Genomic DNA, 18,251 nt, shown 5'->3' on the forward strand with positions numbered 1-18,251 from the left:
GATCGATGAGAAGTGACTCCATAGCTAAGATTCTAGAGGGAATTTCTGCATTTTTAAACAGTATTAAATTAACAGAAGTATAGTTTTATCTTAAACTTTGGTGTTTGTTTTGCTGTCAGGTCTTCCCCATGACCAGTTCTGGGGCTCCTATCAGCGAGTACCCCTTCACTCGCACAGGGCTGCTGGGCTTCATAGGCCCGGGTGGGCTAGTGTTTGTATCTGGAAAGATGGATGGGCTGATGGTGGTGAGCGGACGGAGACACAACGCTGATGATATCGTCGCAACAGCGCTGGCAGTGGAGCCCATGAAGTTTGTCTACAGGGGCAGGTGAGAACACAACAAAAGCAAACAAACAAACAAAGCATATTCTTTTTTTGTCATCAAAGAACGGGTGATATATATAGCACATGAGCTTGTTTGCTGTGGACATGCAGAGTGCAAATTAAATGGATTCAACACCTGCTGAGGCGGCAGGAGCGAGAGCGTGTACCCTGTGTGTTGTGGAAGAGATTGCCTGTGTGAAATTACCTCGGGTTTTGTTTATCAGTTTTCTTAGAGCTTTATGCAGTGTGCTAAACCACATTTTTACAGTAATAATCTAATGTAGCTCTGCAGGGGTTTTATCACTAACTAAAACTATAAAAACACTTTCATTATTTGAAATAAAATTAATTTTAACTGAAATAAAATTAATTATATTTATACTTATTTTATTTCAGCTTGTTGCAGATGCCACATTTCTTTTTTTCGTTTATAAAGTCTTAAAAATGCTTAAAATTCAAATTGAAAGCAAACAGAAAAAGTAAATATAAAAATAAATATCTAATTCAAAACTTTAATAATGAATTGGTGTCACTAAAATACCACTGTTGCACACTGTAGTTTATTTATTTGAACGAATGCAATGTAAAAAAATGCAAATATTTATAATAAATGTAATTATTATAGTTAATTCTTTAGTATTACAATTTATATATATATATATATATATATATATATATATATATACATACATACATACATATATATATATATGTGTGTGTGTGTGTATGTTAATAATCATGAATATTATTGTTATAATTCAAAATATTATTATGGTTAATAATATGTAATTATTAACTATATCAATAACTATAATTAATATTGTTAAATTATTCATTATAATAATAATAATGTTCAGTATATCGTAGCCACTAACATGGGCAGTTCATGATTTGAGATGTTTCGTGTGTTGGTCTGGAGCTGGATTTTCAGGCTCTGAATCTCTTTTCTGCATCTCTATCTTCAGGATAGCTGTATTTTCTGTGACGGTCCTGCATGACGAGAGAATTGTGGTCGTAGCCGAGCAGCGGCCAGACTCCACAGAGGAGGACAGCTTCCAGTGGATGAGTCGTGTCCTGCAGGTATTTGTCCTTGTTATACCCAGCCTTGCCTATCGATTCGGGCAGAGGCGACTCGCTATTCCCATCCAGTCTGCCAGGAGTCACCTTAATCACTACATAACCCCGGTCACCATCCAAACAGAATTAGAGATCTCTTGCTACTGCTGACCTGCGTACTTTCTGTCAGCACTTTACGAGTCTTTACCGGCATGCAAAAATAACAAGATGCACTCAGGCACGCAGGCTGGCCTTCATTTCCACACACCAGACAGTTCCATTCCACTCTTTTGTCGTAGGTCATTAATCTTGCAAATATGGTATTTTTTTCCTTCCAGTTTCTGAATTCCCGTTTGGTAATTTGGTTCTCCCTGAGGCATCGGTAAAGGTCAGCGGCTGCATCAGATCTCAGCTGGCAGCCTCTTCACAGCTCCTTGCGAACTCTATTTATAAACCTCACCTGTCAATCCAATACGTCTCTTTCTGCAGGCGATAGACAGCATCCACAACGTCGGGGTGTTTTGTTTGGCATTGGTGCCAGCTAACACCCTTCCCAAAACTCCTCTGGGAGGGATCCACCTGTCGGAGACCAAGCAGCTGTTTTTGGAAGGCTCCCTGCATCCCTGTAACGTCCTAATGTGCCCTCACACCTGCGTCACCAACCTGCCCAAACCCAGACAGAAACAGCCAGGTCTGTCCGTGGCAAGGTCACCTCGGATGTCGTACAAAATTAGAACTGTCAGAAAAGCTGTGTGTGTGTTGTGGACTGCTTGTTTGTGATGGTCATCCTCTGCTCGCTCCTGCAGAGATTGGCCCCGCCTCTGTGATGGTGGGAAACCTGGTCTCGGGGAAGAGGATCGCTCAGGCCAGTGGCAGAGATCTGGGCCAGATCGAAGACAATGATCAGGCAAGAAAGGTGTGTGTGTGGTAACATGGGGCCTCGATTTTCATCCATCATTCATTCTCCCTTCCCTCTTATTCATTCCTCACCTCCAGCAAACAGAGTCCCATCCGGCCAAGAATAGAGACAAAATATGAGCATATTTGTGTTTAAGTACATTTAAATAACTGTTACTGAGAGATATAAGCTGCTTTAGGGGTTTTTGTAATTGCTCTCAGAGGAGATGTAGCACACAGGTCCAAAACTGAGAAAAAATGCCAGTGAATGAGAATATTTACAAGTGTATTTTGCTCTGTATTTTTAAAATAAAGATATATAGCTATAGTTTTAGTTACATATTTATACATAAAATATTCTTTAAAATGATGTTGCATTATTATTTCAAGTATATATATATATATATATATATATATATATATATATATATGTGTGTGTGTGTGTATGATTATTAATATTATATATTCATCTAGTCCTAAAATATATAATAAAAAGTAATAAAAATTCAAACAATGCATAAATGTGTGTGTGTGTATATATATATATATATATATATATATTTTTTTTTTTTTACAAAAAAAAATTTTCTAGTCACAAAATGTAGATTGTCATTTCTTTTCAAATACTTTTAAAAAGCATGCAGTAATTTTCTTAATTTTGTTTATTTTCTTTTTTCTTGCTTAATTTTAAAAATAGTTGTTCCCTCTAGTCATTTTCTCAGCACAAAATATGAGATGATTCATTCTCCTGCAGCTGTCATAAAAACGAGCAGACAGATTGTGAATTTCCTCCCTGTGTTTTCATTTTGGTGGCTTAATGTTATGAATGTTCCACATGTATTGCCACATGGATAATTTTAGGCCTCTTAATTAAACCTCTGATAGTACATTTTCCAAGTTACTTGACTATGGGTGAGTCACAACAGATGTTTTTCTTTAGTAGCCAGTGTGGATTTGAATCTCTTGTGTCACTTACGTCAGCGAGAGTCAGATAATCAATCTTACAATTCGACTTAAACATGCTGCAGTCCCTTATAAAGTTACCAGCCAACTTATTACATGCATTTGGCACCCACCGAGTGTTCATTTTGGATCCACTGTGTGGCACACAGTAATTGTCCCAACTACATTTGTGGTAGAAGAACTGACCCCTAACAGCTTGTCAGACCTCTTGCTCTCAGCCAGGGTTGTTTCATACCCGAACCCTACAAAGAGCATTTTGGGAAACTGTTAAAACATTATGTCATCGAAACAGAACTTGATCTTTTTTTTTTTTTGCTTCTAAAACGATCCTTTTTTGCCTCTTGTAAGTTAGGATTTTGCAGAATACGTAAAGTACTCCATTAGACTAATGATTGCACGCTGGGCTCTGTTTGGGAGGGATGGTTAGGTTGTTTTTTGTGCTGTTAGTGTTGAGTTTGATGTCTTTGGTTTTGCTGTGCTGTCAGTCAACCATCTCAACACAAATCCAATCCATTACGCTGCCCTCTCAGGGTGAAAAATGGCAGCCATTATTCCGTCAGCATGTCTGCTGTGCACCACACCATAACTTAACACACACAGCTGTCGGCCGCACACACAAGCCACATATGCTCACACACATTCAAACAAACTTGCACAGACCCAAAAATGCACACATGCACACACAGTGCTGCAACAGTTGTTGGCTGCTGCCTCTTGCATGCCTTCCTCATCCTCTCTCATTCCTTCACACCCTTCTAGCCCTGTATGGGTATGCGCTGTCTGACACCGACAAATGTTACCTTCGCCATCTGCACCGCTTAAAGAAACACTTGACTATTTTCCATTTTTACACCCCCAAGCATGTGTTGTTGTTTTTTTTTTGTTGCTTCCATCCATTCATGCCTATGAAAATCGGGCCCGTTGAGTGAATGGAAATAGTTTTATTTCATTCTTCTAAGAGGAGGAATGTGATCCGATGTGAGACTAACTCTAGGACATGAGGTAACACATGCCTGCATTCACTTCCAACCTTCAGATAACACCAGCACCGCTTGCTAATGACTTTAACAGGTCTTGCTAATTGCAAAAGAGCATCCTGTGTTTAACAGTTACTCTTTAAATGTCATGTTACTTTTATAATATTGCATTTGGCAAAACAATAGATTGAATCAGGCTTGTTTAACACCCACCTGCTCGTATGCAAACAATTAAAACAAACTGTATTAACATTTTCTGATTCAACTTATGAATAAAGATTTTGCACTTTGGGAATATTATATAATCTCCATTAAATACTTAAATATATCAGATTTTGTAATAATCATCTCGGACTTCCTTTTTCCACCCATAGTTCCTCTTCCTGTCTGAGGTGTTGCAGTGGAGATCCCAGACCACTCCTGATCACGTGCTCTTCACCCTCCTCAGCTCAAGGGTATGATGTGTATTTTATATAATATATTTTCTTTTAAATATATTCTTCTTTAAAAAATAATTAAAAAAATATAAAATGTATATATGCGTACATTACCATTTAGAAGTTTGGAGTCAGTAACATTATTTTTGATTTATTTAAATTCTTTTTTTTTTTTTAATTCTGCTCACCAAATATGCATTTATTTGATGAAAAATAAAGTGAAAACTGAAATATTGTGAAATATTATTACAGTTTAAAATAACAAAAGTTTGGGGTCAGCAAGTTAATCATTTTTTAATGAAGTCTGTTCATCAAATCTGCATTTATTTGATGAAAAATTAAAACAGTCTTCTGCATCACATGATCCTTCAGAAATCATTCTAAAATGCTGATTTGATGCTCAAGAATATATATATACACATACAATTTGTAACAAAGATTATATATATATATATATATATATATATTGCATTATTTAAGTATATATTAGATTTTTTATTTAACCAAACTACTTTTAATTAAAGAATACCACTAGTATTCTTTTCAAGTATGGAAAAAAGAAATATCTTCGTTTGTTTCTGCACCGATTCCCCCCTCTAGGGAGCAGGGATTGGTTTCATAAATGATGTTGCCCTGGTTTTTCGAGGGATACATTTTTTAATATACTAAATATGCAGCCATTTATCATCGCAGGCTATTTTGAACACCACATGCCCTCCATAGAAAAGTTGTGATAACTCATCCTGAACTGAGAACTGTGAGGAAACTGACATGTCTATATGTGTGAACGTAGGGAACAGTCCTGAGCTCACTGACGTGTCTTCAGTTGCATAAGCGGGCGGAGAAGATAGCCTCCATGTTGATGGAGCGAGGCCACCTGCAGGACGGTGATCACGTTGCGCTGGTGTACCCACCTGGTACGACACCATCAGCTACACTTCTACAACTCTAAATCTGTGATCAGTCCCACTAGATTCATATTCTTATACCCGGGGGTCTCAAATCATGTGGCATCAGGTGAACCGTTAAACAGTTCAGTGCAGTAAATATGTCTAAGATTAGTCACCAGACATTTGACTTGGATATAATGGACAGAACTTATTTAAAGGGATAGTTCATCTGTCATTTACTGACCCTCAAGTTGTTCCCAACTATTATGAGTGTCTTTCTTCTGTTGAACACAAAAGAAGATATTTTGAAGAATGTTGTCAACCAAACAATTGACGGTAGCCATTGACTTCCATGGTATTTTTCTTTCATACTGTGGAAGTCAATGGCTACCGTCAACTAGTTAAGCTGTCTCTTTAAATGTACTTGATACTTGAGAGATCCAATGAAATTAGTGGATCATTCAAGACCAGTAATCTAGGATAAAATGTTAAAATCTCCTCATATATGCATTTTTTTATTTACAGGAATCGATTTGATCGCTGCCTTTTACGGATGCTTGTATGCCGGCTGTGTACCAATTACAGTGCGACCCCCACACCCGCAGAACATCGCCACCACCCTGCCCACTGTGAAAATGATTGTGGAAGTGGGTGTTGAAATGGAATCCTTCCTTATATCATTTGATACGTTTAAAAAATGGCCGCTAACGTATGAATTGGTGTTCAGGTGAGCCGATCGGCCTGTGTGATGACCTCACAGGTCATCTCCAAGCTCCTGAAGTCAAAGGAGGCGACTGCCGCAGTGGACATCAGGTCGTGGCCTCCTGTTCTGGACACAGGTGACAGTGGGTCAAAGATCAGATGGCTTCTTGATGTCTAAATGAACATTCATTTAATATCTTACATGTTTTCCAGATGATCTGCCAAAGAAGAAGCCTCCTCAGCTCTACAAACCCTCCAATCCAGACACGCTGGCTTACTTGGACTTCAGCGTCTCCACTACCGGGATGCTTGCAGGAGTAAAGGTGAATATTACTCATCCCTTGTTGTGTGTAATGAGAAACCCCTGCTCTTTGTTTCCCCAACACAAAAAAAACAGGAAGAAACCATTTAAAACCTTCTCAGTTAGCCGCTGGTGAGATCAGGTGTCTTATGAATAGAGGAACTTTTCTTCTTTTATTGTTTAGAGATGAAAACCAGGTTTTGAACAGGCAGTCGCTATTATGTCATAGGAGCCATGAGTGTTTGCGGAGACCACCCAGTATTGTGTAGCTCTTCTGTCCTCTCTATCCTGTTCAACCCCATACACTTCTGTTTGCTAGCATTTCCATATGGCAGCCCACAAAATAACTCACAAGTCCTCATTGTCTCATTATGAATAAATAAAGCACAGTTGTATGAAATATTATGGTTTTAGTTAACTGCATTAATTCTATATGTATTTTAATTTCTTATCATTTTTATGTGTCTTCTCAGATGTCCCACACAGCCACCAGTGCCTTTTGCCGCTCTATAAAGCTTCAGTGTGAGTTGTATCCCTCTCGTGAGGTGGCCATCTGCCTGGATCCGTACTGTGGCCTCGGCTTTGTCCTCTGGTGCCTCTGCAGGTGAGAGACGTCGCCTGATGCAATCACAGTCTTCCTAATAGAGCAGGTTAAAGGCCTGGACACATCAAACAAGGAAAAACGTACATCAAGATTTCAACGGGAAACAATGCATCTTTATGAACTCATTCACATCGCGTCCGCAGTTTTGTTGATTTGTCTTTTTCAAAGGAATGTTTAGGGTTCAATACAAGTTTAGGTCTGTTTCCTAAGAAAATTATTTCCATCCCTGTTTGTAAAAACAAGCAATAATTGTATTTACAGTTAGAATGAAAACTTGTGGGGCAAGCCATTGCACGAAATAAATGATCTAATATACACTACTGTTTGAAATCAGTAAGATATGCTCATCAGGGCTGTATTCATTTGATCAAAAATGCTGATAATATTTTCCCCTGTAATCTTATTAAATATCATTGCAATTTTTCAGGATTATTGTATAAATATAAAGGACAGCCTTTATTCAAAATAGAAATATTGTGTTATAATGTACAGTACCATTCAAAAGTTTAGGGACAGTAATTTTTGAAAATAATGAATACTTTTATTCAGCGATAAATTGATAAAAGGTGATAAGAAAGACTTATATTGTTAGATAAAAGATTTCTATTTTATAAAAAATGCTGTCCTTTTAGACATTTTATTAATCAAAGTATCTGTAATAATATCAACCTTCATATTCATCCGGAAGAAGGAGGCGGGAACCGGCGGACAATCAAACAACATTTTAATAAAGGAAAATAAACCCAAAACAGCGCACCAGCCCCTCACGGACGACTGGTGCGCATAAAATAAAACCAAAACACAACTAAAAGCCCAGGCCTGGTCCTCTCTCGTCCTTCACTGTCGTCGCTCCAGTTTTATATCCTTCCATCTCCTCCATGGGCCTCGAGACCGGTGGGTCGAACAGGTGCAGTTCATCTCCAATCACTCCCCCGGCCTCGCTCCCATGTCCCTCGGCCCCGCCCCACTCGTCACAGTATCCTTAAAAAAATCACAGATTTCAAAAATTATTAAGCAGCACAACTGTTTCCAATATTGATAAAAAAAATCAGCATATTAGAATTATTTCTGAAGGAACATGTGACACTGAAAACTGGAGTAATGGCTTAGGAAAATTCAGCTTTGCATCACAGAAATAAATTCTAATTTTAAGTATATTAAAATACAAACTGTTATTTTAATTTGCAATAATATTTCACAAATATTTCACACTTGTTTCCTGTATTTTTTTAAAGTTACAGACTCTTTAAAAAAAACGTGAAATCTCTTACTGATCCCAAACTTTTGAACCACAGTGTACATTATTTTATATAAATAAATTAAAATAAACTTTATTCATTTATTTACATATTTATGGAAAACCTTTACTTACGTGCTTTACAGAAATGAAAATATAAATAATATAAAATGTAGAAAACATGGGATATTGTTTTATTTTAGTTTGCACTTATTCAGTTTTTTCTGTTTTAATATATCTCTTTTAAATATCTTCCAACTAGACTTTGAGCATGCAAAATTTCTTTTTACAAGACTTTTTATACATGAGGCTTTAAACACTAATCTCTCTAACTCACACAAATTCCAATGTGTTTTTCTACCTCTGCACAAACAATTTTGCACATTTTTGCAATGCACAGTATGCACACATGCACTTTATGTAGTCTGTTTATAGTTCTGTTTATATATATATATGTTCTTTGCAGTCCTGTGTTCTTTGTTTTTTGTCTGTGTAGCACCTTGGTCCTGGAGAAGCGCTGTCTCGTTTCACTGTATACTAACTGTATAGAGCTGGAATGACAATAAAGCTACTCTGACTCTGACTCTTGGCTGTCTAAAGTTATATGCAAATTTCACCACTTATTTTTTTCCCAGAAGAATGAATATTGCTTCCACAGAACTACAAGTTCACTCAATTATGAGTCGTTGATGGAATGAAGACAGTAATTAAAACTGAGCAACAGTTCAAAATGTGGCCACAGATGCACTATTTTTTTAGTTGTTCGGATATGTAACAAATCAATCATGCAGTTACAGTTCATCATTGAAGTATTTTATATTTCTCTAGCATTTAGTCGCATCAGTGAAACAAATGCTTTGCAGGCAGACGAGCTGCACAAATATTGAACTGCTTCCTTGAAAAATCGTAGTTTTGTGCTGCGCTCACACAAATGTGTGTTTTTATGCTGTGCTGTGTCTCCTCTAGAGTAAAGTGTGTGCTCAGCTCCTGTCTCGCTTGACTGATGTGTTGTTCTCCCAGTGTGTCTTATTTGTCAGGGTGGGCAGGTTCCTCCGCTCTTGTGTTGTGTGTTGGTAATGTTGTGTTTTCTTCTGTCTCTTCCCACTGGGTGAAGTGTGTATTCAGGGCATCAGTCCATCTTGATTCCCCCGTCCGAGCTGGAGGTGAACCCCGCTCTGTGGCTGCTGGCTGTCAGTCAGTTTCGGGTCAGAGACACGTTTTGTTCGTACTCCGTCATGGAGCTTTGCACCAAGGGGTTGGGCCTGCAGACAGAATCCCTCAAGGTACCAGATTCTCTCTAAAGTGTCAGTCATTCACTTCCTTTGCATCCTGAGGAAGCTCTGAAGCCATTTTTGGTTAGATTTCATGTTATATTTGCGGCAGTGACAGAAGGTGATTGTTGGTGGTCTTGCGTGTGTGAGTGTTCTGTGTTCAGGAGGTGTGACTGTGTATAATTAACGTCTGTTCTGAGTTAGTGAAGGAAAGGCCGTCCGTGCCTCCTGGCGAGCCTGTCTTGTAAAATCTTGTTTTATTTACTCTGATTTAGTCATTGAGATTGCCATAGTTACTAACTGCAATCTGGAGCCGAGTACGGTTTATTAACATCACAACGATCAATGAAGAGGAGAAATTAGATAAAAATATTTTTAATTTTTTGGTTGGTATGAGGTAGAACTGTGAAAATGTTTTCTTTTACCCAGAGATTTTTCAGCAACTTCTGCTATTCTTTAAATGGAGCTTAAAGAAAAACATTATAATAAATATAATGTATAAACTGACTGTTTACTTTTAGGGCATCTAAAGAAAAATATTATATTATATTATATTATATATTTGTAATTTAGTATGGTTATGATTAGAATTATATTATTATCATTATCTTTGTTAAATGGAGCTTAAAGAAAAACATTATAATATACATAGTGTATAAACTGACCATGTTTACTTTTAGTAATATATTATATTATATATATTAAAAAAACATTTAAAAAAATAAAATACATTAATATTAAATATATATCACATTTAATATATATTCATTTAATTAATATATATTACTGTATTATTATTGATAAAAAAATAATAATGCTGTTGTATTGTATTATCTTTTTTAAAGTGTTGTAAATTAAATATAATTATTTATTTATTTTTAATAGCACTAAATGTTTTAGTTACACTTGACAAAATGTGAATGTTGGTGACTCATTTGCTCGCTCTCTCTGTCTTTCTCTGTCCTGTCCCTAAGTCCCGTGGACTTGACCTGTCCCGCGTGAGGACGTGTGTGGTGGTCGCTGAGGAGAGGCCCAGGATAGCCCTCACCCAGTCCTTCTCCAAGCTCTTTAAAGACCTGGGCCTGCACCCGCGAGCCGTCAGCACTTCCTTCGGATGTAGAGTGAACCTGGCCATCTGCCTGCAGGTTAGTGTGTGTGTGTGTCAGCAGTTAATCTAGTGCTGACCAGAAAACACGAGGCGGAGATTGAGCCATAATCCCAATCCCAGTGTTGTTTTAGCAAGCCAACTGCAGCCGGGATTAGTGTTTAGATTTGCGAGAGGATTTCGCTGTGCCTTTAGTTTGCATTCTAAATTAGAGTAATGCAGCATTATTGGATATCCTGAGGTTGTGGAGGTATAATCGGGTCAACGCTCAAGTAAACGTATATGTAGAACACATGTCAAAAATAGTACTTTTCAACTGATATGGGGTTTTCCAAAGCTGCTGAGTAGAGTGGCCAGTTGATGATGTAATGCTGGTATGTTACTCATATATTCATTCATTGCTATTTTACATTATTATTGATCAAATAAATGCAGCCTTGGTGAGCAAAAACATAAAAAAAACCCTACTGACCCCAAATATTTAAATAGTGCTGTATATAATATAATAAAACGACATTATAATCAGTATTTCATGCCCATTCATTTATTATTTGGTAAGTATCTATTAGGGGTGTAACGATACGTGTATTTGTATTGAACCGAATGGTTCGTTGGACTAATTAATTATATTTGGAAAATAAAAAAAAATTTGTGAAATATAATGATATGCGTTCAACAAGGTAGCCCAATAACCCAAACGACGTAACAGGCAATGCCCCTGACACCCCCGAAGAAGAAAAAAACACCAACTTATAAGTTTATGTTAGGCTACTCAGTCAGGCGCTCGCTCACTCAGTACAGGCTGAAGGCTCGTTGCAAAATGGCTAATGCGTTTAACAGACCAGAAATAGGAGATCCTCCAATAACCAACAGGTCTGGTGTTTGGGTGCACTTTGGATTCCCTCTAAGTGAGCGAATGCCTTTATGGGCCTTTCACACAGGACGCGGTATGCGCGGCGCTGCGCTATAAAACCCATTCATCTCAATGGCTTGCTCCGCGCAAGGACGTTTTGTTGCTGCGTCGACCAAAAGCGCAAGTGCTTGCGCGCACGCCGTGGTCAAAGTTCAAAATAGTTCAACTTTTTTTTTTGCAGCGCAAATCGCGTTGTATCTGAAGGGCGACGCTGAACCCAGCGGCAAGCGCCGCGCATACCGCGTCCTGTGTGAAAGGCCCACTCTGTAGTGGAAAACGTAGGTTTTAAGAACATGCTTAATGTAATTGAGCCCCGTTACAATATTCCTTCACGAGCCCATTTCAGACAGACCGTAATTCATGCTTTGTTCCAAAAAACATAAGCCCTATAGAGAACCAATTGAGTAAAAACACACTCAATATAAAGAGTTATAGAGTTCCATATAAAAAGTTACATCTTTGTATTTGTTCATAACTACTACAATAATATAACATTTTAATTTTTTTATAAGGAGCTGTTTTTGTTTTATACAGTATGCTGCTAAGAAAACATTATAGAAGATGGGTAAAGAATAGCTCCATCATTGTTCAATGTAAAAAAAAAACATACTTTGTTAGTTTTAATAAATAAAACATTTTTTAAAAATCAATGAAATTTATCTGCCAATTTTTTCTTTTTGCTGTATCTAAAACGTACCGAACCGTACCGAACCGAACCGTGACACCAGTGTATCGTATCGAACCGAACCGTGAATTTTGTGAACCGTTACACCCCTAGTATCTATGCATTAAGTGGGGTAATGTACAATCAGATAACCTTTGTCATGAAATAAACCTTCTAAAAACCTTCTAAAACAAGATTCTGATATGAACTCCCACCTGCTGTCATGAAGAATTTTTGTTACCAGGCAAAAAGTACCACACCACTCGGTCATACTACAGATGTTTCTATGGTTACATACTAGAGATATTAATTGTTTTACACCTAGGAGTCTAATGACCATTAAATCGTAAAATACTCTGAGCAACCTCACAGGCAAAAATGAGAAGCTTTGAGTTCAGCTAAAGTCAAAATGAATAAAATCTTACAATATTATTATATAATATATAATAACAGTAGTTAACATTTAAAGTGGAAAGCAAAACCTTTAATCAAAGTCAACCTAAATCCAAAATGTGTTCTTATTTTAGAACAACTTTTATTAACTTTTAATCCATTTCAAATGTTGACAACTGTATAATCTAATTATAATATAAATTTAATCTAGATATAATCTCATTATAATACAAAACCGATTCCAAAACAGCAGAGGTGGAAAGTAACGAATTACATTTACTCGCGTTACTGTAATTGAGTAGCTTTTTTGTGTACTAATACTTTTTAAAGTAATTTTTAAAATCTGTAATTTTACTTTTACTTAAGTATATTTTGTTTAAAGTATTGTACTTCGCTACATTTTAAAACACATTAATTACTGAGTAAAAAAAAAAAAAAAAAAAACGCTCACTGGAATCTACGTCAGTAAATAATGGGCAGGAGGGCAAACTGGCGCTAAAATCACAAGAAAGATGCAGACGTTAAAAACAGGCGTTAGTGGTGCAGACACCGCTGAAAACGAAACCCCGTCATATTCTGAAGTTTAACTCGAAGGAAATGAAGTGAACCCCTGGCCATATGTATGCTCTATTATGCAGTGTAAGCTGTACTTGCCTAGGAAGACCAAACTAGCAGCTTATAAAATCTCGACAAGACATCAACCCTTCGCAAAATGTAGAGGTAAGCTAAATAATTGAATCATTGCATTGGTGGTTAAAATGAAGCTTTGACATTTTAGCAAGAGGTTTTGCACAAATTAGCCAAAAAGACAGTGGTGAGGAGTGTGCTATATATATATCGTCTGCGATAATATCATATTTTTTGTTTTAATGATGTGCGCGCGCATTTATAGTGCGTTCTTTCACTGTGTGATTCAGTCTCCTAAAATGAATTTAGAATGATCACAAAATTGAAGATATAGGGGCAGAAAATTCACATATTTATATAATTTCATATATTAAATCAAAATCACACAAAGAATGCAGTCTTTTCCTCCAAAAATCATCATGAATATATACATACATACATACATATAACAGTTCAGTAAACAAGTTAATTAAGAGACTTGCGTTTTAGACACCATATTGCCTTTTTTAGCTCTATTTCTACAACAGAAAATTATTCCAAACACAGCCACCAAAGCACAGTTTTGCATCTCTGAGCAACGTGACAGTGTTTTTCGTTCCTGAATGAATCAACTGTTTAAATGATTCGGTTCAATCGCAATGACTCACTTATTAACAGAGACTTGCTGACACATACTGGCCATTTTAATTTCACATTTAAAGTATCTTTTGATTTTTTTAAATAATTAATTTCTTATCATTTCAAATGAGTATTCAACATTTTATGTCTTGTATATCAAAACATTATTCATGCATTTGTAACTGCAGGTTAAATGCATTCTTGTCCTGCACTAAACAGTGTAATACATCTAAATGCCACTTCCAATGAATCTTCTGCATTTCCTCTGCATTAAAAGATGAGTTTGTTGATACTGATTTGCCTGGTAACAGCCCAAATGTTTTATTATTCTAAATAACTGATTCCTTTAATTAAAAACAACTAGTTTGAGATTAATAGACCTATCCCAGGGGTGTCAAACTCAGTTCCTAGAGGGCCATAGCCCTGCAGAGTTTAGTTCTAACCCTGTTCCAGCACACATATCATGTAGTTTTCAAATAAACCTAAATGATTAGATTAGCTGGATCAGGTGTGTTTAATTAGGGTTAAATCTAAACTGTGCAGGACTGTGGCCCTCCAGGAACTGAGTTTGACACCCTTGGCCTGTCCCATTTTTGACTCCCTCCCACTGTTAAAATGTAACTAAGTAATTTTTACTCTGAGTAAAGTTTAAATGAGCTACTTTTTACTTTTACTTGAGTTGATTTTTAGACTGGTACTTTTACTTGTACTTAAGTAAAATTTCATTAATGTAATGGTACTTTTACTTGAGTTGAATATTTTTGTACTCTTTCCACCTCTGCAAAACAGTTGGGACACTGTACACATTGTGAATAAAAACAGAATGCAATGATGTGGAAGTTTCAAATTTCAATATTTTATTCAGAATACAACATAGATGACATATCAAACGTTTAAACTGAGAAAATGTAAAATTTTAAGGGAAAATAAGTTGATTTTAAATTTCATGGCATCAACACATCTCAAAAAAGTTGGGACAAGGCCATGTTTACCACTGTGTGACATCCCCTCTTCTGCAAACGTCTGGGGACTGGAGACAAGTTGCTTAAGTTTAGGAATAGGAATGTTGTCCCATTCTTGTCTAATACAGGCTTCTAGTTGCTCAACTGTCTTAGGTCTTTTTTGTCGCATCTTCCTCTTTATGATCCGCCAAATGTTTTCTATGGGTGAAAGATCTGGACTGCAGGCTGGCCATTTCAGTACCCGGATCCTTCTTTTACGCAGCCATGATGTTGTAATTGATGCAGTATGTTGTCTGGCATTGTCATGTTGGAAAATGCAAGGTCTTCCCTGAAAGAGACGATGTCTAGATGGGAGGATATGTTGTTCTAGAACTTGGATATACCTTTCAGCATTGATGGTGCCTTTCCAGATATGTAAGCTGTCCATGCTACAAACACTCATGCAACCCCATACCATCAGAGATGCAGGCTTCTGAACGGAGCGCTGATTACAACTTGGGTTGTCCTTGTCCTCTTTAGTCCGGATGACATGGAGTCCCAGTTTTCCAAAAAGAACTTCAAATTTTGGTTCGTCTGACCACAGAACAGTTTTCCACTTTGCCACAGTCCATTTTAAATGAGCCTTGGCCCAGAAAAAAAGCCTGTGCTTCTGGATAATGTTTAGATATGGCTTATTTTTTGACCTATAGAGTTTTAGCCGGAATGGCACGGTGGATTTTGTTCACCGACAATGTTTTCTGGAAGTATTCCTGAGCCCATTTTGTGATTTCCATTACAGTAGCATTCCTGTATGTGATGCAGTGCCATCTAAGGGACCGAAGATCGGGGGCATCCTGTATGGTTTTCTGGCCTTGACCCCTATGCACAGAGATTGTTCCAGATTCTCTGAATATTTGTATGAATATACACTGTAGATGATGATAACTTCAAATTCTTTGCAATTTTTCTCAGAGAAACTCCTTTTTGACATTGCTCCACTATTTTTCGCCGCAGTATTGGGGGAATTGGTGATCCTCTGCCCATCTTGACTTCTGAGAGACACTGCCACTCTGAGAGGCTCTTTTTATACCCAATCATGTTGCCAATTGACCTAATAAGTTGCAAATTGGTCCTCCAGCTGTTCCTTATATGTACATTTAACTTTTCCGGCCTCTTATTGCTACCTGTCCCAACTTTTTAGGAATCTGTAGCTCTCATGAAATCCAAAATGAGCCAATATTTGGCATGACATTTCAAAATGTCTCACTTTCAACATTTGATATGTTATCTATATTCTATTGTGAATAAAATATAAGTTTATGAGATTTGTAAATTATTCCTTTTTTACTCACAATTTATACAGTGTTCCAACTTTTTTGGAAACGGGTTTGTATAAATATAATCGTAAATAAATAAGTGTAAATATATAAGTGTGAATATATAAGAAATTAATTAGTGAAAATTAAAGTTTGAATATATATATAAAAAAAAAAAAAAAAAAAAATATATATATATATATATATATATATATATATATATAAAACTGTAAATATTATTTTGACATAAGACTGTATGGGTCAGGAAAAATAATATCAATCAACAATATCCTCACTTATTATTTTGACACTCTGCATGTTGTTTTTGCTCTTTTGTCCCACATGGCTCTCCTTTCCTCCTTTTGTATTTCATACTTATTCCTTTTCTTTGTCACGTCCATAAATCTTCCTCTTTCCTCACTCTCTCCCTCTCTCTCATCTGCTCACTGGCTGTTGTAGCCCCACAGACTCGGGAAGCTTGCGGATCAGGTAGGGAAGTCCAAACACTCCCCGCTCGATCTGGCACTGGGTGTGGAATGGGGTCTGACTTTAGCCTTTTTTACCCCTCAGCTACTGGGTTCTTGATCCTTGCGGTGTGTGGCTTTTGCTAATGTAGTGGAAGTGATCAGCTGGATCAGACCCAATCAGTGTGACTAATTTATCAGACTAATGGCTGATCTAATGAGCTGCTTTCCTGGACTCAGTTTTGAACAGGAAAGATGCCCTCGGTTTGATCTTACCTCAGAGAAGTGAGATCCAACCCTCCCCGTGTGAGATTGCTGCTCACCTAGACTTAAGGCCGGGGTTAAGAGTTGCGTGTTACTGTGACACTATCTGCGGCACTTTTCATGTGTAGGTCAAAGCAGCGTAGAAAGAGCCTTAAGGCAGACTGAAGTTTCTAAAGCAGCCGGTAAACACTCTGCCGTCCACCCAGTGGCGAAAGATCTTCAATACTGGGGCACTTTCAACACAAGCAAACATTCAGTCGGCTTTCATCTGCGGCCGTCTTTTTCTCTGCTTCACAAACACCCACACATTTGTCATCCAGGCTTCATAAACAATTCCTATTTTTCGTTCTGCTCTCTAAAACGCCTCCATTCAAGACATCATTTATAATGTGTGCCGTGTGCCTTTCAGCGTGATGGTTTAAATTTGAGGTCATTTCTTTCTCGGTTTGCTGCTTGTCTCACCTTTTTTCCCCCTCAAACTCCTTTTTCACCATTTCAGTCAGTGATCTCTAGGCTCTGCTACTAACTAGTTAACAGCTGAAGTTGTTTGACTCAGAGGAAATTGACCGGTTCTCCCCCCCCCCCCCCCCCCCGGAGAAGTCACTCAGAGCTAGTTCTCTGTATTAGAGAGTATCTCCTGATTAATGGCTTCATGATGTGCGTTTCAGGGGACATCAGGACCAGACCCAACTACTGTGTACGTGGACATGAGAGCTCTCCGACACGACAGGTGAGAGATTTATTAATGACAGACTTCAGACACTCAGAAATCAAAGTGGAGAACTATGCAAAAGAATAATGATAATGAGTCCAGTGAGCTATGGTATAATTTTTCATATAATAGCAAATTAGGCTTACTTTTTTGTCTTTATGTTATTGTGTTGCATAATGTAAAACTGCCCGACATTTTTTTAATGATATTTTTTGTTTGATTTATGTTCATTAAGCATATAAAGAAAATAATCAAATTAGAGGAAGTAACTTTCATTTTAAAGTATTTAATTCACTCAATTTCCCCAAAATTGGAAATACCACATAGTTATGAAGTATAAACAATGTAGTTGTTGAAAATCCATTATTATGTTTTTACTTGTTGAATTCATTCATATGTCATATTTCTATTTATTAAATTGAATTCATTCGTTACATGTAGCTTATTTGTTGAATATCCATCAAATGCACTGAGAAATAATAAGTGTGATATTATATAGGTAACGTTTCTAAAGTATTTCAAATATTATGCTGTGAATATTTACTTCAAGTCAACAACATATCTTTTTAAACCCT

The 18,251-nt window shown here is 37.0% G+C and overlaps 1 protein-coding gene across 10 annotated transcripts in view; it reads left to right on the top strand.

The window, feature by feature from the left end:
* Positions 1-18,251, top strand: part of LOC132116204 (disco-interacting protein 2 homolog C) — a 116,363-nt gene that overhangs the window by 94,923 nt on the left and 3,189 nt on the right. For 3 of the 10 annotated variants that reach the window (XM_059524889.1, XM_059524894.1, XM_059524892.1), the window contains 14 exons: positions 120-328; positions 1,290-1,404; positions 1,870-2,071; positions 2,187-2,296; positions 4,592-4,672; positions 5,448-5,571; positions 6,070-6,191; positions 6,272-6,383; positions 6,460-6,569; positions 7,021-7,151; positions 9,503-9,671; positions 10,634-10,804; positions 16,696-16,725; positions 17,633-17,694. In XM_059524889.1, the coding sequence (XP_059380872.1) occupies positions 120-328; positions 1,290-1,404; positions 1,870-2,071; positions 2,187-2,296; positions 4,592-4,672; positions 5,448-5,571; positions 6,070-6,191; positions 6,272-6,383; positions 6,460-6,569; positions 7,021-7,151; positions 9,503-9,671; positions 10,634-10,804; positions 16,696-16,725; positions 17,633-17,694 (1,748 nt within the window). Of the gene's footprint in view, positions 1-119; positions 333-1,289; positions 1,405-1,869; positions 2,072-2,186; positions 2,297-4,591; positions 4,673-5,447; positions 5,572-6,069; positions 6,192-6,271; positions 6,384-6,459; positions 6,570-7,020; positions 7,152-9,502; positions 9,672-10,633; positions 10,805-16,695; positions 16,726-17,632; positions 17,695-18,251 lie in introns of those variants that run through there. The other 7 variants (XM_059524890.1, XM_059524895.1, XM_059524891.1 and 4 more) reach the window with 4 other exon arrangements.

The sequence above is a fragment of the Carassius carassius genome, chromosome 35 (genome assembly GCF_963082965.1).
Source record: "Carassius carassius chromosome 35, fCarCar2.1, whole genome shotgun sequence".
Taxonomy (NCBI): domain Eukaryota; kingdom Metazoa; phylum Chordata; class Actinopteri; order Cypriniformes; family Cyprinidae; genus Carassius; species Carassius carassius.